At 22.3% G+C, this 24,020-nt stretch overlaps 2 protein-coding genes across 6 annotated transcripts in view; one reads left to right on the forward strand and one right to left on the reverse strand.

Moving 5' to 3' along the window:
* LOC127288513 (protein cordon-bleu) overlaps positions 1-24,020 on the reverse strand; it is a 131,624-nt gene that overhangs the window by 99,125 nt on the left and 8,479 nt on the right. For 2 of the 5 annotated variants that reach the window (XM_051315999.1, XM_051316003.1), the window contains exon 1: positions 6,578-6,809. The exons of the other annotated variants lie outside the window; for them this stretch is intronic. In XM_051315999.1, the coding sequence (XP_051171956.1) occupies positions 6,578-6,615 (38 nt within the window). In that variant the 5' untranslated portion in view covers positions 6,616-6,809. Of the gene's footprint in view, positions 1-6,577; positions 6,810-24,020 lie in introns of those variants that run through there. 5 annotated transcript variants of the gene reach the window in all.
* LOC127288524 (NADH dehydrogenase [ubiquinone] 1 alpha subcomplex subunit 10, mitochondrial) overlaps positions 1-24,020 on the forward strand; it is a 132,217-nt gene that overhangs the window by 69,529 nt on the left and 38,668 nt on the right. The window lies entirely within an intron of this gene.

Below are 24,020 nucleotides of genomic sequence, written 5' to 3' on the forward strand. Positions count from 1 at the left end.
AGGCGATTTTTTTAAACAATTTTTTTTTAAATTATAGTTTTTCAAAGAAGGGAATTTTTTCAGGAAGTCCCTTAAAAAAATTGTCCCTTTAATTCTTTTTTATTTCTAGATTAATAAAAAAAAAATGCATTTCACAATAATAATACATCCAATTGATGCTGCAACATTCTTCTCTTTCTTCTATATAAACTCTGTGGCATCCGAAGGCATCTTCTGGTTGCAGATTAGCAAAAGGTAGATTGAATCTAACTTTTCTACGCACGCGCCTTTACAGCCACCGCGCTGCGATATTTCCGCTTACTCATTAAGGGGTGAGCGAGCAATTACATAGCAGTGAAAAATGTTTCCTCTCTTTCTCTCTCTATCTATCTCTTTTACTTCTTTCATTCTTTATTTCCATCTTTCAATGAGATTTAAGAGGAAGATCCGACTTTATAAATCAACCTCGCAGAAAACCACTGATTAAATCTCTGAGAATATTTATATTTAGAAACTGGATCTGCATTCTATGCAACTTTTCATGCATTCCTTAAAAGTAATAAGGGACACTTCTCTCTAACTCGTGTGTGTGTATGTGTGTTGCTTTATTTGTATATTCACAAACTGATAACGTGAGGAAAGTGGATAAATTTTTTATATTCTACTTTTATTTTATTTAATTTCATTAATTTATTGCTTCCTTATGCAAATGTTTTTTTTTTTTTTTATTATTTTATTAATGAATTAAAGTTTTGTCGGGTATTTGTGGTATTTTGAATTTTTTCGAAATGTAAATTCCTTATTAATTTATTTTTCCTTTATTATTTTTACAGTTTTTATATTCAAAGTATTTAAAAAAAATATTTCGAATATAAAAAATATAAATTTATTATATTAATTTATTGCATTAATTTATTAATTAATATAAGTATAAAATATAAAAAAGAATTTGAATATAAAAAAGGCGCATAATTATCCCCTAAAAATCATTAGTTCGAATTTTCATTTTGAAGAATTTTATTAGATATAATTATTTATCAAACGAATTTTCAATTTTCGAATTAGTATTTAGTTGAATTTCCTTTCAACGAATTTTTACATGAATTTTTTTTAACAGAAATCTATAATGTACCTATAGAATTTTTATTGTACAGAATTTTTAAAATGCCGAATTTAATACGTCCAAACAAAAAAATCGACCGAAAAATTTCGGCGCGATTTTTAAAATTTACCAATCACGATAGCCTTGACAATTTTTGATTTGTTAATTTTAAAAATCGCGCCAAAATATTTCTCTTAATTGTTCGGTCATTTACAATTTCGGCAAAAAAAAAAACAAATTCGGCGTTTTGAGAATTCTGTACAATAAAAATTCTATACACAAAGATTTTTGTTAAAAAAAAATTCTGTAAAAATTTATTTATAAGAAAATTCTACCAAATACTAATTCGAAAATTTAAAAATTCGTCTGAAAACTAATTATATATGTAATAAAATTCTTTAAGATAAAATTCTAACTAATGATTGTGGGATAATTATATGCGCCCCAAAAATATTCCGATTTATTCTTTTTTGGGACGCATGATTATATGTTCTAAAAATCATTAGTCATAATTTACATTTTATCGAATTTTATTTGTCCTAATTAGTTTTGAGCCGAATTTTTTATTTATTCGAATTAGTATTTTGCATAATTTTCATCAATCCGATTTTCTATATTGCAGAATTTTTATATAACCGAAAATTCACTTCACAGAATTTTTATTTCTTCGAATTTTTATTTGTCAGAATTTTTATTTGCTCGAATTTTCATTTAACATAATAGGCATTTTAAAGAAATTTTATTAGGTAGAATTTCATTGAATAGAATTTTCATTTGTCCGAATTTTCAAATGGCCGAACAAACAAAAGATTTCGGCGCGATTTTTAAAATCATCCAATCACAATTTTATGGATAATTTTTGATTGGTTGATTTTAAAAATCGCGCCGAAATCTTTCTGTCGATTGTTTGTTCGGCCATTTGAAAATTCGGACAAATGAAAATTCTATTCAATGAAATTCAACCTAATAAAAATTCTTTAAAATGCCTATTATATTAAATGAAAATTCGAGCAAATAAAAATTCTACCTAATAAAAATTCTTTAAAATGCCTATTATGTTAAATGAAAATTCGAGCAAATAAAAATTCGAAGAAATAAAAATTCTGTGGAGTGAATTTTCGGTTATTATAAAAATTCTGCAATATAGAAAATCGGATTGATGAAAATTATGCAAAATACTAATTCGAATAAATAAAAATTCGGCTCAAAACTAATTAGGACAAATAAAATTCGATAAAATGTAAATTATGACTAATGATTTTTAGAACATATAATCATGCGTCCCTCCCCGAGGCGAAATTTAAGCCCTAATTTACAAGGAGTAAAGTAGGGTTAAACAGACCCTCTTTAGCTTCCTCAACTAGTCGCAAATTTCCCTTTCTTCCACGTTTGGATTCAAAGTAGGGTCTAAAAATTGATTAAAATATTGAAAATTTTGAAATTGCTCTAATTCTATTAATTTTTTGAAAACGCTTCAAAATATGTTAATTCCAGTTTTTAAAGGGTAATTAAAGAAATATTGTGTGAAGAAAAAATTCATTTTGCTTTAATCAAAATAATTAAAAGAGTTTTTTTTTGCATTTTTTTTGTACTTCTTTAATCGAACTAGACCCTCTTTAGCTTCCTCAACCAGTCGCAAATTTACCTTTCTTCCACGTTTGGATTCAAAGGAGGGCCTACGGGAGTCTACAAGATCGTAAAGAGGGCCTATTTAGGTTCTAAGGGAAGCTAAAGAGGATTCAAATTTCGCCTCGGGTCTTTTTTACATTCTAAGAATTTAATTAATTTTCTATTTTAAATTCGAAATATACTTTTATCATATTTTATTATATAAATATACGAGCACGGAAAAAAAATATTTACCTGGAACAGAGAAAGATTTTATTAGAATAGAAAAAGTTTTAATTGTTTCAGTTAAATCTTTCAGTATTCTAGTAAAATATTTCGCTTTTCCAGGTGAAATTTTTTTTCATGTAAGATAAAAGTATTTGAAACATAAATATAGAATTAATTAATTAAATGATTAATAATATTAATGATTATTATTAATATTAATTAGTTATTAAATTAAAAATAAAAATTATTAAAATATTAAAAAATATTAAATTAAAAACATAAATAAAATTAAATTTATATTCCTTTCGGAGGAATTTAAATTATTGTGGGTGTTTTTGATGTGTATGTGAAACTTGATAAAAAGAAAAATAAGTGATTTGAGATCAAGGTACATATATACTGATAATATAAGGATATAGGTGCCTAATATAGATAAAAGAGAAATCAGATATAGGTTGTTAGAAGAATTCCGATTGCAAAAGACCTCGCGCACACATATGATGATGATGATGATGATGATGGTATGATGCACTTGACATTATTAGAAAAGTGTAGCTGTCATGCAGACGATTTCCCATGACCAAATTATTAATCCAGCGTAAAATATATAGTCTGATGATTACTTGGCAAAAAAAGGGACTAACTATCTAGGAAATTGTCAAATGAATAGTTATTAATTTTTAAAAATATTTTTCTATTTTAATTTAAACTCTGTTTAATTTTAATTAATAAAAAAAAAATTTGTTTGGTTAAATTTTATAATTCCAATGAAAATATCGTATATAGCGATCTCTGTAATACCGGCTAGGTAACTACTGCGCATCTTTCTACGCAACTTGTTCTGTCAGTGATCATAACCTCCAATTATTGTTTTGACTTTTTCGTGATAGAAATTAAATTAAATTAAATTATATTATATAAATAATACTTAAATTATTTAGCAATAAAATAACTTTTCCGTGTAAAAAAATAAATACAATAGTTATTGTCATTGTAATTTAAAATCATTAGTAAAACAAAAAAAGAATAGCGGTCTGACAGACCGGGAAAAGCACTAGCGTAATTTTTTCGCACCTAGCAGGTTTCAAGGCTAAAAAAATTAATTTCGCAAAATTACTTTACAAAATGTTTACTTAAATAAAAATATAAATAAAAATAAATAGTGGCTTCTATATTACTATAGGCTTTTATTACTTTGGTGATGATTAGTTTGATGGTAAAAAAAAATGGTTACTATAATTCAATGGTAATTTAAAACAATGGTAGTTTTATTCTCAATGGTGATTTGACTTTCTAAAAAATGTAATTTTTTTCTTTTCAAAATGGAAAAAAAGGCATTTACAATTATCCCAATATATATATATATCCATCTGGAGTTTTATGTGAAATTCTTCCCTTGTGTAATAAAATTCGCCATTTCTCGATATATATATTTCCTGTCTTGCGCATTCACAGAAGACTGCCCTTATATACCATAAAATGCGCGCCTGCGTTACAGTTTATTCACCCTCTCTCGAACTGACAGTTGCTCTCTTTGAAGATAATGAAAATTACTCTCAAACTACTGCCTCGGGTAGAAAACTAAACTGGAAACTCTAGAATATGTATATATTCCGTGCGCATGTTGCATTTCTCATATATTTTTTTTTTCTTCTTTTTATTGACAAGAATCGTGAGCCATTTGTGCAACTGGAAGAATTTTACAAGGGATAAAAATTTTCTCCATCTATATTTATTTCTCTACATGTGATTTTGAAAAAAAAAAATTATGTTAGTTTAGTTACAAAAAAATTTATTTTTAGTTAACAATTTTTGTATTTTAGTTAACAATTTTTTAATATGGCGAAAAAAAAATAAAATTCATGATATTTACAGAAAAATGAATAAGAGCAAAAAAAAATGACGAAACTAAATAGAAAGGTGTGCGTGAATGAAAAAAAATTGAAGTTTAAATATTAACTCACAATAGCTACGCCGCGTTATGCAATTCAATATAACAAATTGTTTCGTTGATTTTAGTAATTGACGTTTCTGTATTAATCAAATTATCGTATATAGAAAAATATTTCCATTTCAAGTGAAATTATCTTGCAAAAAAAAAAAAAAATTTCGTTGCTATTTTTTAAAATTATTCAATAAATAATATTTCATTAAATAATTGAATTGGAAAACAAAAATTGCTCTCATGAATTTAAATTTTCTTGTAAAGAGAAATCGCATTTTACTTTCAAAATTATACGATTTATCAATCTTTTTAATTTGAAAAAAAAAATTAGAAAATCAATATGATAATAGGGACAAATTAAACACACTAATTGTTAAATATTTGCTTTTTTACACTAATTGTTTATTGTTAGAGTGGAAAATGTTGAAATTTGTTTATTACTTCAGATTAGAAGTTAATTTAACACTTTTTTTTTCGTTGTTACAAAATTTTTCCATAAATTATAAATCATAATATTATTATTATTTTTCCATTAATTCCAAATACGTGACAAAAAAATAAAAACAAAACTGTGTAACATTTTTTTTTCATACATTTATCCGTTTATGAAAAATAAAAATGAATTAAAAAATAAAAAAATAAAAAACAATGATTAAAATAACAAAAGTAAATAAAAACATGAAATAAAAATTTTGATTTTATTACTGAAAGTTTTGCAAGTCTTTATTTTAAAAATTCGAAAAATATTTTTAAAAAATTTTTTTCATTTTGATAACGAAAATGATTATAATTTTACAATTTCCAAAGTATATCAACAAAATCGAAATTGTATATGCAATGCTGCATTATTACAACAAGCTTTATTTGATAAGGAAAAAGTGGTTTACATTCTAGGAAATTATGACAACATTCGCAAAAAATTTAACGGTATTTAAATGCTATATTAACCGCGATGATAACCATATGCACCAAAAGAATAATATTTTCTTTAAAAAAAAATATTTAAAAAAATCGAAAAGAAAATTCATCATGTAAAGTTAAAAATGTAAAATTAATAATAAAATAGGATCATTGTATATCATTAACAAACCGGTTTCTCATCTTTTAAATATTATTTATGTATAATGAATAATTCTTATGGTAAGAACTATATATATATATATTTTTTTAATTAGATCTAAAATAGAAAAACACGTTCAATATTACACAAACACACGCTAAAGGAAAAACTTCTAGCTTTCAAGGTTAATGAATTATAATATACTATATATACATTGAAATAGGATAATTTTCTGTTATCTTCATGAATGTAAATCTTCTTAATGTCGTTTATTGACTTTATAACATATAGCACATAGGTTATTATCAGTGAAAAATAGATTTCATTCTAATTTACTTTTTGGAAAAATAATTATAGTTGAACATGAAAAAATTTCGAAATAAGTTATTACAGCGTTCTTTTTCTTGGTTCACTATTTAGAGATATTTATCGTAAAAATTATTTTCGGAGAAAAAAAAAATTTATTTTCTCAACAATCATATTTTTTATTAATAAATAAATAAATAAATAAATAATAATGAATAATAAATAAATAATAATTCTAACGGATTAAAATGCTGTAAATGAAGAAGCCTAAAAAAAACATTACAGAAAATTGCTCTAATTTACGTTTGTTTACACAATGATACATTAAAAAATTTATACAAAGACTCACCGTGATTTGCTGAAAAGACGACGTAAATTTAATCCCATTTTGAAAAAAAAAAAAATATTCCAAGAAAATTTTTGCACACTTTTTCAAAAGTTTTCCTTCAATTTTTTTTCGTTTTTTTTTTTTTTAACAATGTAACAATGAAAACATTGATATTTTACTTTTAAACACTTATTCTCACCTGTGAGCTCTACATTACGCGCGACCGATCGAAAACATACTGGGGTGCGCCGGCTGCCGTCACGCACGACCCATCATGACCGTTAAAGGTATCACGTGCCCTCGTATCAACCAATCCTGAGTCAACGAGGGTTAAATCAACAAAAGTCATTATAAAAAAAAAACTTCCCCATTCTTATATATACATAAATTTCCTAGTCTAGTAATAAATTGACGAACATTATCTATATCAGCGTAAAATAACAGGTGTCATAATTTTCCCTATTATAGGGTTAATTTTCCTCTTCAATTAGGATGAGTGAATTTTCCGTGATTTTTCGTAGGGGGAGAGAAAAATGCACCCTTTGGGTAATTTAAATCGTTTTTGAAAATTGAGTACGTTTAAAAACTATCATTGATTTTAATTACCATTGGTTAAAATTAACATTAATTTTAATTACTATTAATTATAGTTACAATTGGTTGAAGTTACCGCTATTTTTAATTACAATTGGTTTTAGTATCTACTATTTTTAATCACAATTGGTTTTAATTATCATTATTTTTAATGGTACCATTATTTTTAACAACCATTAATTTTAATTACCGTTGGTTGAAATTACTATTGATTTAATTACCATTGGTTTTAACTAAAATTAATTTTAATTCCCATTGGTTTTAGTTACAATTAGTTGAAAATTATCATTGGTTAAAATTACCACTGGTTTTAATTACCATTGGTTATAATTATCTTTGGTTAAAATTACCATCAATTTTAATTACCATCAAATTCAGTGACAATTGGTTATAATTACCACTATTTTAATTATAATTGCTTTTCATTACCATTAGTTGAAATTTAGCATTGACTTTATTACCATTGGTTCTAAATACTATTAATTTTTATTACCATTGGTTAAAATTACCATCAATTTTAATTACTATTAATTTTAGTTACCATTGGTTGAAGTTAACGCTATTTTTAATTACAATTGGTTTTAGTTTCTACTATTTTTAATCACAATTGGTTTTAATTATCATTATTTTTAATGGTACCATTATTTTTAACAACCATTAATTTTAATTACCGTTGGTTGAAATTACAATTGATTTAATTACCATTGATTATAATTATCTTTGGTTAAAATTACCACCAATTTTAATTATAATTATAATTAATTATTATTAATTATTATATAATTTTTTTTTTTATAATTATAATTATAATTGGTTTTCATTACCATTAGTTGAAATTTAGAATTGACTTTATTACCATTGGTTCTAAATACTATTAATTTTTATTACCATTGGTTTTAATTTTCATTAATTTTAATTACAATTGGTTGAAATTACCATTGGTTGTAGTTACCTTTGGTTTTAATTATTATTAATTTTGATTACTACTAATTTTAATTACAATTGGTTTTAATTACCATTAATTGTAATTACCATTGGTTGCAGTTACCTTTGGTTTTAATTATTATTAATTTTGATTACTACTTATTTTAATTACTATTGGGTTTAATTACCATTAATTGTAATTACCATTGGTTTTAATTACCATTTATTGAAATTTCCATTGATTAACTACCATTGTTACTAATAGAAAGTAAAATTTGTAATGTAAGTCACATGATTAATATGTTAAATTAAAATAGATGAGAGAAATTAAAAATTCAAACCACCGGGGACTCGAACCTAACACGTGCGGAGGGAATAGTTTGCGAAATTTTGCGCCTTAAGCCCCACGGCCAAACACACACACGTGTTAGCACTTTTTTATTCATTATACACTTATTACTTTCAATAAGTATTATTCCGAGGCATTCTGAAATTTCTTTCTGAGCCAATCAATTTTTTATCTAAATCTAAATAAAAAAAAAAAATTAAAACAAAAAATTTTTTCCTAATAAAAATTCAAGGTTAAAATTATAATTACAATAAATTAATTAAAAGAAAATTTTTCACGTCAACTGGAAATATTATGTATATATATATATATGTATACATTAATATCGTGAGAAGGAAATTTGAATATTATCAAGTTGTCAATATGAATTTTAAAGACTTTTAATAACATTCTCTGAGTCATCTGATTATTCGACTAAAAACACCTGTGTATAAATTTATATACGAATATATTTGTATATATGTTCGTAAATATATATATATATATATATATATATATATATATATATATATATAAAGGAAAACAATAATAAAACGCAAATTGTGGGGTTTATAATAAAAACAAAAAAAAAAGACGCGACGCTGAATTTTTAAACTATTTTTAAAATAAAAATTAGCGTATACTTGCTTTTTTTGACTTTCTTATGTCGAAAGTCGAGACACTTATTTTATCACTGATTTCTGGGACATTTTGCAGAAGTGGTATTTTTGATGTCTTATCTACGTTCTTATTTTTCTTTTATTTTTTTTTAATTCATTTATACTCGATTGTCAGATAGGAGCAAATTTTACTAATCTCATGTTAAAATCTAATAAAATATTTATAATCAGTTTGTTTGCGACACACATTTTTTATTGTTGGATTTTTTTTGGACATTGTAAATTAAATATTATAAATTTTTTTAAAATATAAATTTCAATTAAAATTACAATTGAAATTAAAATTAAAATTTATTTGTTAATTTTAATCTTACAAAAGTAACATTGAGGCAATATTTAATTTTTTTTTTTATATAATTCATATCGGCCAGTATATAATATTTGTCGTCACTTGAAATTCTTATCAAGTTCTTTGGATCGGTTATTCCTCAATTATTATCTCTGCTATGCAAAATAGCTCGTTTTACTGTCTCTCAAGAGAACAAAATCAGCATTGTCAATTTTATCTCGTCAAACAAAAACCTTAGTGGTCTACTTTCTCGTTTGCAAATGATATGATATTTCACTGTGCGGTTTTACATACGCTCACTTTTATTATATGATTTTACGCCTACCATTAGGCAGCCCGCCTTCCTCTCGAACACTCGGTGAAAACATTCATAAGGAGAACAAAATTTACATTATTAAATTTACATTTTTTAATTTTTTAATTTATTTCAAAAAATATAATTATAATTATTTAAAAATATGATTTAAAATTAAATTTTTAATTAATTTTAAAATTAAACTTAAAATTAATTTTACTACACTCAGATAAATAGTATATTTTTCTTAGAGCCTATACTAATTTATATATTTGAGCCAAAGAAAAATTTATTTAGAACAAATAAAATTTTTATGTTCGCCAAATAAATTTAATAATATTTTTGAATTAAAAATTTTAAACAATCAATGATTCCGTTATACTATCTAAATCTGAATTAGTAAAAATGTTTACTAATTTAAATTAGTGACTCACTTTTTGCTTCTAAATTAGTTGAATTTTACTAATTGTTAGTAAAAGTTACTAATAATTAGTAAAATTTTACTAATTTAGAAGCAAAAAGTGAGTCACTAATTCAAATTAGTAAAAATTTTTACTAATTCAGATTTAGAGAGTAAAGTTTGAATAATAAGAAAACTTTTTTTTATATATCAAAACTTGAATAAAAATTTTTAACTAAAAAATTATTCAAAAAGAATTGTTTTGTAATAAAATGTTTTTATTTTTTAAACGCTAATAACTTTGTAATAATTTATAGTAAAATTCCTCAAATAAATAGTTTTTAAATCATTTTGGATAATACACACAGAGAAAAGATTTCTTTGATTTAAAGATACCAATTTCTTTGACTTGTTTTCTTTCATTCAAAATAAAATTTTATTCAAAATAAAAAAAGCTTCTTAGTTTCAAAAAACTTGGAAAGATTCCCCGGAAAGTGCCCCCTGGAGGTTTTATCAGAATTCCGCCAGAACTGCCAACGTAATTCCGTCGGAATTCCAAGTGGGTAATATAGGGTCAAAGAAATATTTATTTTAATAAAATAAAAAATTTCTTTGAAACGAAGATAATTTTTTTTTTTAAATCAAAGATAATTTGTTTTTGAAACAAACAAATTTTTTTGGTATCAAAGAAATTGATTTTTGAAATTTAAATAATTATTTACCCTCTTAATTTAAATCAGTGAAATTTCACTGGTGAAATAGCTAGAAGTCGGTTACTGAATCATTTAGTGAAATTTTCACTGAAAATCAGTCATATATCACTGATTTCCAGTGAAAATTTTACTAAATGAATCAGTCAATCTGTTTTACCCATTACCGATAATAATTTCTTTAATTCATTACAATTCTGAATTACTACTTTTGACAAATATTTTCCAATGATTCTTATTTTACAACTATTTTCAAAGTGAGCGGAACACATTTAATATATTATAATATTTTATAAACGAAGTTCTATATTTCTGATTTTATAATATTTTTTTTTCATGGACCGTTATCTATCGTTATCTTGCGATGGGATAACCGTTATATATGTGGCTCATTGAATTGGATCCTTTTCAAAAGTCAATAATTTGAATTGTAAATTTTTTTTCTGGATGACAGACTCCCCAATGATATGTATTTTGCTGGGGGTTATTTATTTGAATATATATATATATATATATATATATATATTTATACAATTGGGTAATTTTGTAAAACATTATTTGTCGACAATAAATAAGTATAGCAGGTGACTCGCAAAACATCGTGAGAAACGCAATTCACCTAATAATCTTCTATATAACGTCATTTGTGAGAGTAAATCAGGGGGATAAGAGAAGGGGGGGGGAGAAATTGAAGCATCTGTCTAATGGGGTTTAACCATCATCTAAGATCGCTTCGTTCTTCACCAGGTTGATATTATAATTATAGTATATATCCAGATAGTTTTGCGAGACATTCACTGGCCATATAATTTCCATGATTACATTCAAGAATGCAGTGATTCAAAAGTTTTTCATTTAATCTCATTTAAAATCAAGGATAAAGATCAAATAGAATCTCTATTTTATTGCGAGGCACGAAGACTTTGAAATGCACTATATATAGTTAATATAATATAAAAAAAAAAAATTATTTCATTTAATTAATTGGTTTTTTTTCAATGTAGAAGGAAATTTTTTTTTTTTTTTTGTAAATGAAAGTTAAATTTAAATATGAAAATTTCGCTCTCTTTTTCCTTAAATGGTAAAATGGAAGCAACCGAATCAATTCAGTAACATTTTTATTAAAATTCAGTCACATTCGAATTAGTCACACTGAAAATCTGTTGAATTATTACTGATTTAAATAGTTCTGCATTATCGTTTATCGGTAAAACAGATTCGATCCAAAATATTCAAATCTGCATTATCATTAAATGGTAAAACAGTATCGAATGGTAAAACAGTATTGAATGGTAAAACAGTATTCAAAAAGTAAAGAATTCAACTAATTTTCAGTAAAAATCTTATTCAGTTGCTAAATTCCAACTATTTCCTTAATTCGATTCAAATTAAAAATTAAAATATTAATTAGACATATAAAATAATACATTTTTGTCATCATAAGATAAAGAAGTAAATTATATCCATATATTTAATGTATATTAATAAAAATTATAATGTTTCATTATTATTTTACACTCAGAGAAATGGTATATTTGTCTCCAATCCTACTAACTCATTTATTTGTTGCAAATATATTTTATTTCATTGAAATAAAAAATTGATTTGAAACAAAGAAAAATTTATTTCTGACAAATAAAATTTTTATTTACGCCAAATAAATAAATTATTATCTGAGACAAATATACGCTTAAATCATAAATATATTTTATTTAGTTCAAATAAATCATTTTTCTGGGTGTAAAAACTCAATATGTCCGTAACGGTTATTTGAAAAAATAACGGCTTTAAAAATTATAAATAAAGACAAAATAAAAGAGAATTCTTATATAGAAGTTAATTAACCACTTAAACGTTAATCGAAAAGAGCATCTTTTATGCGACGTGTGTCCTTCACTTATATTTTCACTTCTATGCTAATGAGGAGAAGACACAATTCACCTGGTAAATCACAATCAACGCGAATGCAGTCAGAGTCTTTAATATATTATTCAAATGATAATCGTGAAGAGAAAATGTATAAATATATGTAAAAATTTCTTTGTTTTTCTTTTTCTCTCAAAGTTTCTATTTGTTGAAAAAAATTCTTTTTTTTTTGTCTTCAACAAAATTAGTACAAAACTTAAAAAAAATCAATTTTCTTTTTTATTAATTTATAATTTAATATAATATTAATTCATAAATTATTTTATTATGATATAATATATTAATTATAAAGTAACTTTTATTATATTGTAAATAAACATAATGTTTAATTTACAATATGATATTTTAAACATATACTAGCAAAGTTAAACGCGCGCCAAATTGAGTATTTAATTGTTTGTTATAAAGAAATTAAAGATTAATATTATCAAAAATAATTTAATTTATTAGAATATTATTACATATTAAATGATAATAATGAAAATTATATGTTTACAGGCCTCGGATTATCCGACTTTTTTCAAAAATACGACTTTTATCGACTTATTTTAATAAAATGCGACATTTTTTTTTACATTTGAAAAAAAATGTAAATAAAATACATTTTTTTAGTACCAAATGTAGATCTTCTTCAGATCTTCTTCAATTCAATTATTTAACAAATTTTGAACTAAAATGATTTCTCACTAAATTAATTATTTTTAATAATTTTAATGAAATACATCACAAATTCAATTATATCAAAATTATTTTTCAATTACAATTTTTATGAAATTTAACAATTGTTTATAATTTAAAGAAATATATTACAACAAAATTGAATTATTTTTTAAAAATTTCAATTCAAAATAAACTAAAATTCAATTATTACAAGAAATTTTAATTCAAAATCAATTAAAATTCAATAATTATCAAAAATTTTCAATTTAAAATTTAATTATTTACAAAGTTTTCAATTTAAAATGAAATAAAATTCAATTATTTTCTAAAATTTCTTTTCAAAAATTAATTATCCAAATTTTCAATCAAAAATGAACTTAAATTAAATTATTATCCAAAATCTCAATTGAAATTCAATTATTTTCTAAAATTCCAATTCAAAATCAACTAAAATTCAATTCTATTCAAAAATTTAAATTTTAAATTAATTAAAATTCAATTTTTTTCAAAAATTTCAATTCGAAATCAACTAAAATTCAATTATTTTCCAAATTTAAATTCAAAATCAACTAAAAGTTAACTAAAATACAATTATTTTTCAAAATTTTTATTGAAATTCAAATATTTTCAAAATTTTCCAAAATTTCAATTTAAAATAAACTAAAGTTCTATTATTTTCAAAACTTTCAATTCAAAATTAATTATCCAAATTTTCAATCAAAAATGAACTTAAATTAAATTATTATCCAAAATTTCTATTCAAAATTAATTATTTCCCAAAATTTTCAATTCAAAATGAACTGAATTTCAATTATTTTCCAAATGTAAAATCAAATAAAATTTCATTATTCTTAAAAGTTTGAATTCAAAATTAATTGAATTTTCAATAATTTGAATTTAAAAGCATCTAAAATTTAATTATTTCTAAAATTTTCCATCGAATTTTTTTTTTAAATTTAATAATTTCAATTATAACTCTAAGGAAATTCAATTATTTTTAACTATTTTAATAATATTCTTTGAAATTTCAACTATCTGAAACCATTTTTCAATTAAAAATGATTTTCAAATTATTCTATTTTGTCCGCATTTTCTAATAAATTTTTAGTGAAATCATCTAAAATTTTAATTACAAAACACTTAAAGTTTCAATTAATTTCAAAAATATCAATTTTAAATCTTTGAAAATTCAATTAAATTTAAGAAATGTTTTCCAAAAATTGTTTGATAAATTATTTTTAGTTCTGTAAAATTTAATAATTGTTTGAATATTGACAATATCTTTTAAAATTTAATTATTTCTAAAAATTTCAACTTTAACCCTTCGAAAAGGATTATTAAAAAAAAAAAAATTTTTTTTTATTTAAAAATCTGTAAAATATTTTTGTTAAAATAAAAAACAAATCCACTTTTTTTTGGAATATAAATCGACTAAAACGACTTTTTGTGTCTTTAAGTTGATTCGAGGCCTGTGTTTTTATAATTAATATTTAATAGGTATTCGTTGGCCCCTGGTACCTTAAAAATTAATTTTTAAAAATAAATTTTTTTCAAATTACTATCTTGTACGAAATTTCCTGGCTCATCTTTTTTCTCATCATAAATTTTTTGTATTTTTATACAATTTTTGAATCAATATACAACTTTAAAAAAAATTTCGTTGGTAAGCGTTGTGTACTTCAGCTTCGTGAATTGAATTTTCGAATTTGGAATTTTAAAGAAACTTATTCCGAAATTTGGAAATATACAACTTTGGCAAAAATGAAAAAAGAATTGTCAAAATTTGATACGTCATAAGATTACTATTCAAAAAAACAAGTGAAATCAGAAAAGGCCAACTTCAAGTTAGGGCAGAAGGACAGACCAAGCATTTTATTTTTATATAATTATAAAATTAAATAAATTGGATAATATACAAAAATTGTTAATTTATTATACAGTTAAATCTGTTAGCTCATCTGTGAAATAAATAATTATTTTTCATGTTTTATATGTGAGATGCATTGTTTTTTCTATATTCATCGTATATATGAAATATATAACTAACAGTGTATAATAATTATTACGTTATATTTTCCTGATCATGACCTCTGAAAGAAAAAAAAAATAATAAAATGTCGAACACAATGAAGAAGAAGTGACTTTAGGAAAAAGGCAAAATAGAAATTACATAGCCAAATGAGGGAGAATGTTTTTTTTCCTTCTCATAGAGACTTAAATTCTTCGTGTCAAGATTTATATAGAAGAGAAAATAGTGTTTTAATTAATAATAATTATTTAATTGTAATTAAATAATATTATTTGATTCTAATTAAATAATAATTATTATTTGTTAATTAATTAATAATTTATTATTACAATATTATATATAATTATATAATTATTATAAAATAATAATTAATTAATAACTAATTTAATTTATTTTATTAAAAACTTTTTTTTAAAAAATTGTAATTTTATTCAATTTTAGTTTCTAGTTCAAAAAAAAAAAAATTTTTCTACTTCGAAAATAATATTTAATTATTTTAATAATTTTTCATTGGCAATTAACATTATATGTCCTCTGTATCGGTTTTAATATTTTCATTTTCATTCAACTTTATATTAAAAGAAGATAAAATGAATGAAATTGTAGCTTCATTGAGAAGCTACATTCTTGACATTTTAAATATTTATTTATATATCTAAATGAGAATTTAATCATGTTTCTCTTATATATGCATGTTTTTCTGAGATTGAAGAAAAATATTATTTTATAATTGATACAAAGATAAACAAGTCACGATTAAGAGAGAAAAAAAAAATTGGCAATCGTTTATATATAGTTATTCAATCCGCGCAACTCTATGCGTTTCCGTTTGTGACGGGAAGTGATATATAAATTTAACAACGGCTTTAGTTTTTATCATTGATCGCGCGCAAAACTCATTATAATCATTTTTCATGCAGGTGTATACATATATATTTTTTTAATACGAAAAAAAAAAATTTCGCACGTCATTACAGCGATTGAAACTTTATACAAATATTCAGTTATTGCATAATTATAATTTTATTTCCATTTTATGTTTATATGAGAAATTTCAAGTAATCAAGGTGAAAAATAATTTTTCTCCAATTGTATTACACTGGAAATTAAAAATTTATTTGATTCAAATAATTAGTTATCAAATAAATAATTATTTAAAATAATATTAATTAATTAATTAAATATTTGATTCAATTAAATTGTGCTTGATCCAAACAAAAAAATTATTGTTCCAAATACATTTTATTTAATTCAATTATTTTGGTTTTCAAAAATATAATTTGGTTCAAGTAATTATTTATTTGATAATAGTTAAGATTATTTGAATCAAATAAATTTGTTTTCACTTTAAAAATTTTGTAATTTATAGTTTAGATTTAATTATAATATATAAAACATAATTGTTTGTAAAAATAGTTTTCCATTTGGATCAAAATTTTCTGTGGCAAAAATTTTTACATCCAGACAAATGTTTTATTTGAACCAAATATAATATACTTGAGTTAAATAAACGTATATTTGTTTCAGTGCCAACTAATCCATTTATTTGGCGTAAATAAAAATTACATTTGTCTCAGAACCTAATAAATATTTATTTAATTCAAATAAATTTTTATTTGATTTAAATAAAAAAATTTATTTACTCCAAATAAATAGGCTACTTGGCTGTGAGACAAATATACGTTTATTTAACTTAAATATATTATATTTGCGGTTCAAATATAATATATTTTTTTTTGGGGTGTGTTATAAAATAAAAACCAAATATTTTATGTTTAATTTTATTAATTTGTTTAAAATTTTTTCAAAACTTGTTTCACACGTTTTTTTATAAAATATTTGTAATCTGATCAGTGTATATGGCATAATGGAAATAAAATTTCCTTTTTTTTATGGTAAACATAAAAATGGCAAGTGTCACCTGCGTGACTTTTTGCTCTTATTTTCGATCATTATCATTCAACAAAACTGCAGTCTGATAGCAACGCGTCGGCAATGTAAACTATGTAGAAAGTGCTGAGAGCTGACGATGCTCAATCGCGAAAAGATACGCACTTGACATATAAAAAAAAAAGAAGAAGAAAATGAAAAAAAAAAAAAAACATTTCTCGTTTATAATAATGATCCAGAGTCCGAGCGTATGATCTTACTAACAACCACATTAATTTTACCTGTCTGGAAAAAAAAAGATTTTAATGTTTCTATTTCAAATTTCCGGTCGCAAACTTCACTAATGCTTTGAACATGCAATTTTACTTCCTTTCATACATTCCTGACAGACGTTTAAAACACATTTTGTGTTAAATTATCTATTTACCGCTGGGGTTTTATTGTATCTAATTTATTTTTCTTTTATAACGCATTTAATTTAATTTTTGACTTTAAATTTTTTATTATTGTAATTTTAAACACATTCACGCTTAATTTTCTATTCTCTATAATTTGAATTAGTGAGAATTCGTTTATTAATTCTAATTATTTTTTTTCATTTATTTTTTAGCTAAATATTACTATTTGATTTAGTAATATTTTTTTGCTTAACTTTTAGTGAAAAATGACTAAAATTTAGTTGAAATTTTAACTAATTTTTAGTAAAATACTTCTTTTGGATTTAGTAAAAAAAATTTCACTACTATTTAGTAATATTTTTTTACTGCAATGTTAGTGAAAAATGATTAAAAATTAGTAGAATATTTCACTACTTTTAAGCTAAATATTACTATTTGATTTGGTAATTTTTTTTTATTAGATTTTTTTTTAAATTACTCAAACTTAGAAATTTGTACTAGTTTTTAGTAAAATATTACTATTGGATTTAGTAATATTTTTTTACTGCAGGGTTAGTGAAAAATGACTAAAAAAAATAGTAAAAATTTATTAATTTTTTTATTTACTAATTTTTTAGTAAAATATTACTAATTTGCTTTAGTACTTTTTTTTTACTAAGCGTTTACTAAAAAATGACTATAAATTAGTAGAAAGTTTCACTACTTTTTAGTAAAATTTTACTATTTGATTTGGTACTATATTTTTACTATAGTTTTAGTAAATATTGACTAGAAGTTAGTAGAAATTTACACTTATTTTTAGTAAAATATTACATACTATTTTAAAAATATATTTAGTATATTTAGTAATTTTTTTTTTCACCAAAATTTTAGTAAAATGTTACTATTTAATTCAGAAATTTTTTTTACTATAAAGTTTTAGTAAAAATTGTCAAAAAAAAATAGTAGAAATTTCCACTAATGTAAATTAGTTAACGAATTCTAATTTCAATTTAGAAATGAATTAATTAAATTTCTTTGATATGAATTAAATTGAATTAAAAAAGTTGAAATTTTATTAATTACATTTATTAATTTAATAAAAATATTAGTTTTATATTTTTGATGCTACAATTTTTTTTTAAGTTCTTCTTTTCTTTTTATTTATAATAAAATTCTAATCACGTTTTTGGGTTTGAGATTTGTTTCTCATTTTATTAATCAAAATGACAAATATTATTAACTTGATAAATAATAAAGTTGAGAGAATCTCGTGATTTTTTTTTCTACAATATCGTTTTGCGAGAATTTCCCGGACATCTTTTTCAAGTCTTGATGTACATTCTTGAGGTGTATATAGAATAAGACCCCGAGGAAATCAATGTCGGGTAACCACTAACCAGTTTCTCTTATCTGCAAGCTAAAATCCCCCCCCCCCCTCTACCGATATTTCTTCTCTTCATCTTATTTCTATGTTTATTCATCTTTGCACCTGACGATATTCATTGCCTCTATCCTTTCATATCAGCATATATCATATAAATAATATGCAATTGATTGACTGATAAGAACCTGTTGAAATCAATTGCCATTTCCTGATTAGTAAAATGTACCATTTCAAATCAAGTATTTTATTTTTTATCTCGTTACTTTCTATTATTTTCCCTTTCATTTATTTATCAAATATACATACGTATTGAATATTAAGTTTTATTATTTTATTATTATTAAATATTTATTATAAATACTTTTTAGCCCAAAAGAATTTGATTATAATTTATAGTTTTTGTCGAAAAATAAAAAATTAAATGAGTATTTATTAATGAAAAATAATAAAATATATATTAATATTAATAATAATAAATTTAAGAGGGCAATTAATATGTAAAAATTCAAAGAGATGTACATGGAGAGAAATAATTATATAATAATAAAATGCTTGGTCTGTCCTTCTGTCCTAACTTGAAGTTGGCCTTTTCTGATTTCACGTGTTTTTTTAAATAGTAATCTTATGACGTGTCAAATTTTGACAATTCTTTTTCTCATTTTTGCCAAAGTTGTATAATTGTGTTTCCAAATTTCGGAATAAGTTTCTTAAAAATTCCAAATTCGAAAATTCAATTCACGAAGCTGAAGTACACAACGTTTATCAACGAAATTTTTTTTAAAGTTGTATATTCATTCAAAAATTGTATACAAATACAAAAAATTTATGATGAGAAAAAAGATGCGCCAGGAAATTTCGTACAAGATAGTAATTTGAAAAAAATTTATTTTTAAGGTACCAGGGGCCAACGAATACCTATTAAATATTAATTATTAAAACACAGGCCTCGAATTAACTTAAAGACACAAAAAAGTCGTTTCAGTCGATTTATATTCCAAAAAAAAGTGAATTTGTTTTTTATTTTAACAAAAATATTTTACAGATTTTTAAATACAAATTTTTTTTTAATAATAATCCTTTTCGAAGGGTTAAAGTTGAAATTTTTAGAAATAATTAAATTTCAAAAGATATTGTTAATTTTCAAACAGTTATTAAATTTTACAGAACTAAAAATACTTTATCAAACAATTTTTGGAAAATATTTTTAAAATTTAATTGAATTTTCAAAGATTTAAAATTGAGATTTTTGAAATTAATTGAAACTTTAAGTGATTTTTAATTAAAATTTTAGATGACTTTACTAAAAATTTATTAGAAAATGCGGACAAAATAGAATAATTTTAAAATCATTTTTAATTTGTTTTTTATTTTAACAAAAATATTTTACAGATTTTTAAATAAAAAAATTTTTTTTGTTTTTAATAATCCTTTTCGAAGGGTTAAAGTTGAAATTTTTAGAAATAATTAAATTTTAAAAGATATTGTCAATATTCAAACAATTATTAAATTTTACAGAACTAAAAATAATTTATCAAACAATTTTTGGAAAACATTTTTTAAATTTAATTGAATTTTCAAAAGATTTAAAATTGAGATTTTTGAAATTAATTGAAACTTTAAGTGATTTTTAATTAAAATTTTAGATGATTTCACTAAAAATTTATTAGAAAATGCGGACAAAATAGAATAATTTGAAAATCATTTTTAATTGAAAAATGGTTTCAGATAGTTGAAATTTCAAAGAATATTATTAAAATAGTTAAAAATAATTAAATTTCCTTAGAGTTATAATTAAAATTATTAAATTAAAAAAAAAAAAAATTTCGATGGAAAATTTTAGAAATAATTAAATTTTAGATGCTTTTAAATTCAAATTATTGAAAATTCAATTAATTTTGAATTTAAATTTTTGAGAATAATAAAATTTTATTTGATTTTAAATTTGGAAAATAATTGAATTTCCATTCATTTTGAATTGAAAATTTTGGGAAATAATTGAATTTGAATTTAAATTTTGGATAATAATTTAATTTAAGTTCATTTTTGATTGAAAATTTGGATAATTAATTTTGAATAGAAATTTTAGAAAATAATTGAATTTTATTTCATTTTAAATTGAAAACTTGGTAAATAATTAAATTTTAAATTGAAAATTTTTGATAATTATTGAATTTTAATTGATTTTGAATTAAAATTTCTTGTAATAATTGAATTTTAGTTTATTTTGAATTGAAATTTTTAAAAAATAATTCAATTTTATTGTGATATTTTTTTTAAATTATAAACAATTGTTAAATTTCATAAAAATTTTAATTGAAAAATAATTTTGATATAATTGAATTTGTGATGTATTTCATTAAAATTATTAAAAATAATTAATTTAGTGAAGAATCATTTTAGTTCAAAATTTGTTAAATAATTGAATTGAAGAAGATCTGAAGAAGATCTACACTTTATACTAAAAAAATGTATTTTATTTACATATTTTTTTGAAATGTAAAAAAAATGTCGCATTTTATTAAAATAAGTCGATAAAAGTCGTATTTTTGAAAAAAGTCGGAAAAAGTCGTATAATCCGAGGCCTGTAAATATATAATTTTCATTATTATCATTTAATATGTAATAATATTCTAATAAATTAAATTATTATTAATAATATTAATCTTTAATTTCTTTATAACAAATAATTAAATACTCAATTTGGCGCACTTGCGCGCGTTTAATTTTGCTAGTAATAAATAATTGAATTATTAATAATAATAAAGTAAATAAATTTTTCTGAACCGTGTTTATTAATTATTTGTTTATTAATTTTACCGTTTCAGTGTGAGTTAAACTCGCACTTGTTCAAATTTTTTTTTAAAATTGGGTAACTTATACAATTTTTGGAATTAGATAAATTGGACGTAAATGTCTATTGGAAAAATTCAACAGAGGGATACAGTTATAGAAACGAAAATATGGAATGCATTCCTGACATTAATTTGATCTAAGAGATAAAATTTAAAAGAAGAAAAAAAATAATGGAATTTTCTGATTGTAAAATATATAAAAATTTTACCAGAAAATTTTTTCTGTAGATAAAAATTATTTTCCCTAGACGTGTATATATACAAATTTTTTCTATTATATATAATTCCTTAATGGTAAAAAACAAAAATGCTAACTCAATTTGCAAATTTTTATATGCACACAAAAAATATATAAAAAAAAAATCTTGATTAAAAAAGTTAATGATTTCCTGAAAGAATTAGTAAAGCGGGTCACGACTCTTTCGTGTCACGGATGTTTATCTATGAAGCTAAAGTAAATCATGCTGAATGAAATAAAAGTCCCCTTCCCCCCCCCTCTTTTTTTTCCTTCATAGAATAGAAAAACTTTTCTTTCTGTAAAATTTCCCATTATTCATCACACATTTTATTTCCATCTATATTTATATTTTAAATTTATTCGTAAAAATTTTCCATTTTTGCCGTTGTTTGTTAATTTGTTGACGTTTTTTTCATGTTTATAAGAGAAGGGTTAAAAAAATTTTTTCGAGGTTAATTATAACCATGTTTAGAAAAATAGTGACTATTTTGTTTTTTATTTATTTTTCAAAAAATTTCAATTTATTTAATTAATTTTTATAAATGAATTATAATTTTTTTTTTTTATTCGTAATTACGAATTTTTTGTGAAAAATTTTTCTCGTGTTTATGTACAATGAAAAAAAAAATTTATTTGATTCAAATAATCAGTTAAATAAATATTTACTTGAACCAAATATAATTTTTGAAACCAAATAATTGAATTAAATAAACTGTATTTGGACCAATATAATTTTTGTATTTGAAACAAATACCATTTAATTAACTCAAATAATATAATTATTTAATACAAATAAATATTTATTTAATAATAAGTAACCGATTTTTTGAATCGAATAAATTTTTTTCACTTTATGAATTTTAGTTTTTTTGAAAAATTATAAATAGAAAGATTTTTTTTTTGAAAAATTTTCTTTTACAACTTTTTTTGTAGTTTTGATACCGACTCTTAACGAAGGGATGCGTATGTGTGTATGTATATGGTACGTCATTCCACTGGTGCTACCACTCAACAATAGTTAATTAGAAAAAGAAAAGGATAGAGAGAGGAAGATGAGGAATGTAAAATTATATACCTTCTCGGGCTGATGCTAAGAAGCTGACGCTGCACACGCACACGTGTGCACTAACCTTATCGACAGTGGCGGATTATAACAGTCCCTTTTTAAACTTTAATGATTTACTCATCATATATAATGTTTGTCTAGGAAAAGAATAGTCTGGCTATTATTCTTTGAAAATTTTTAATAATCGAATGTTTATACATCGAATACATGATTTCAAGGAAAATTGCAATTTTTTTTACAATATTATAATATTATTATAGAAAAAAAATTATTTTCTTTTTACGTTTATACACCCAGACAAATGATTTATTTAAACCAAATAAAATATATTTATTATTTAAGCGTATATTTGTCTCTGATACTAATTTATTTATTTGGCGTAAATAAAAATTTTATTTGTCATAAATAAATTTTTCTTTGACTCAAATAAATTTTTTATTTAAATGAAATAAAATATATATTTGCAACAAATAAATGAGTTAGTACAAATATACAAATATATCCTATAGATTTTTTTCTCTTTCTTTCAGATTATATTTTTTTTCATTTTATAAACTTCAAATTTTTCGCTCCTAATTTCTTTTAGTTCCGTTATACAATTTGAAGTCTCTAGTTTAGCGATCCTTATATACATTTGTATAAATTCAAAGGGAAAACTAAATGCATTTCACATATTATCATTTTGATATAAATTACGGAAGTATTCATATATAGGATTAGAAAATTGTTTATACGATACTGTCTCCGTATACATATATATATATATATATAAGTTACCACATAACGTTTGTGGATATACAATATACATGTTCACCTGTG

Source organism: Leptopilina boulardi, unplaced genomic scaffold (assembly GCF_019393585.1).
Source record: "Leptopilina boulardi isolate dan_hultmark-lab unplaced genomic scaffold, ZJU_Lbou_2.1 LbouV2_392, whole genome shotgun sequence".
NCBI lineage: Eukaryota > Metazoa > Arthropoda > Insecta > Hymenoptera > Figitidae > Leptopilina > Leptopilina boulardi.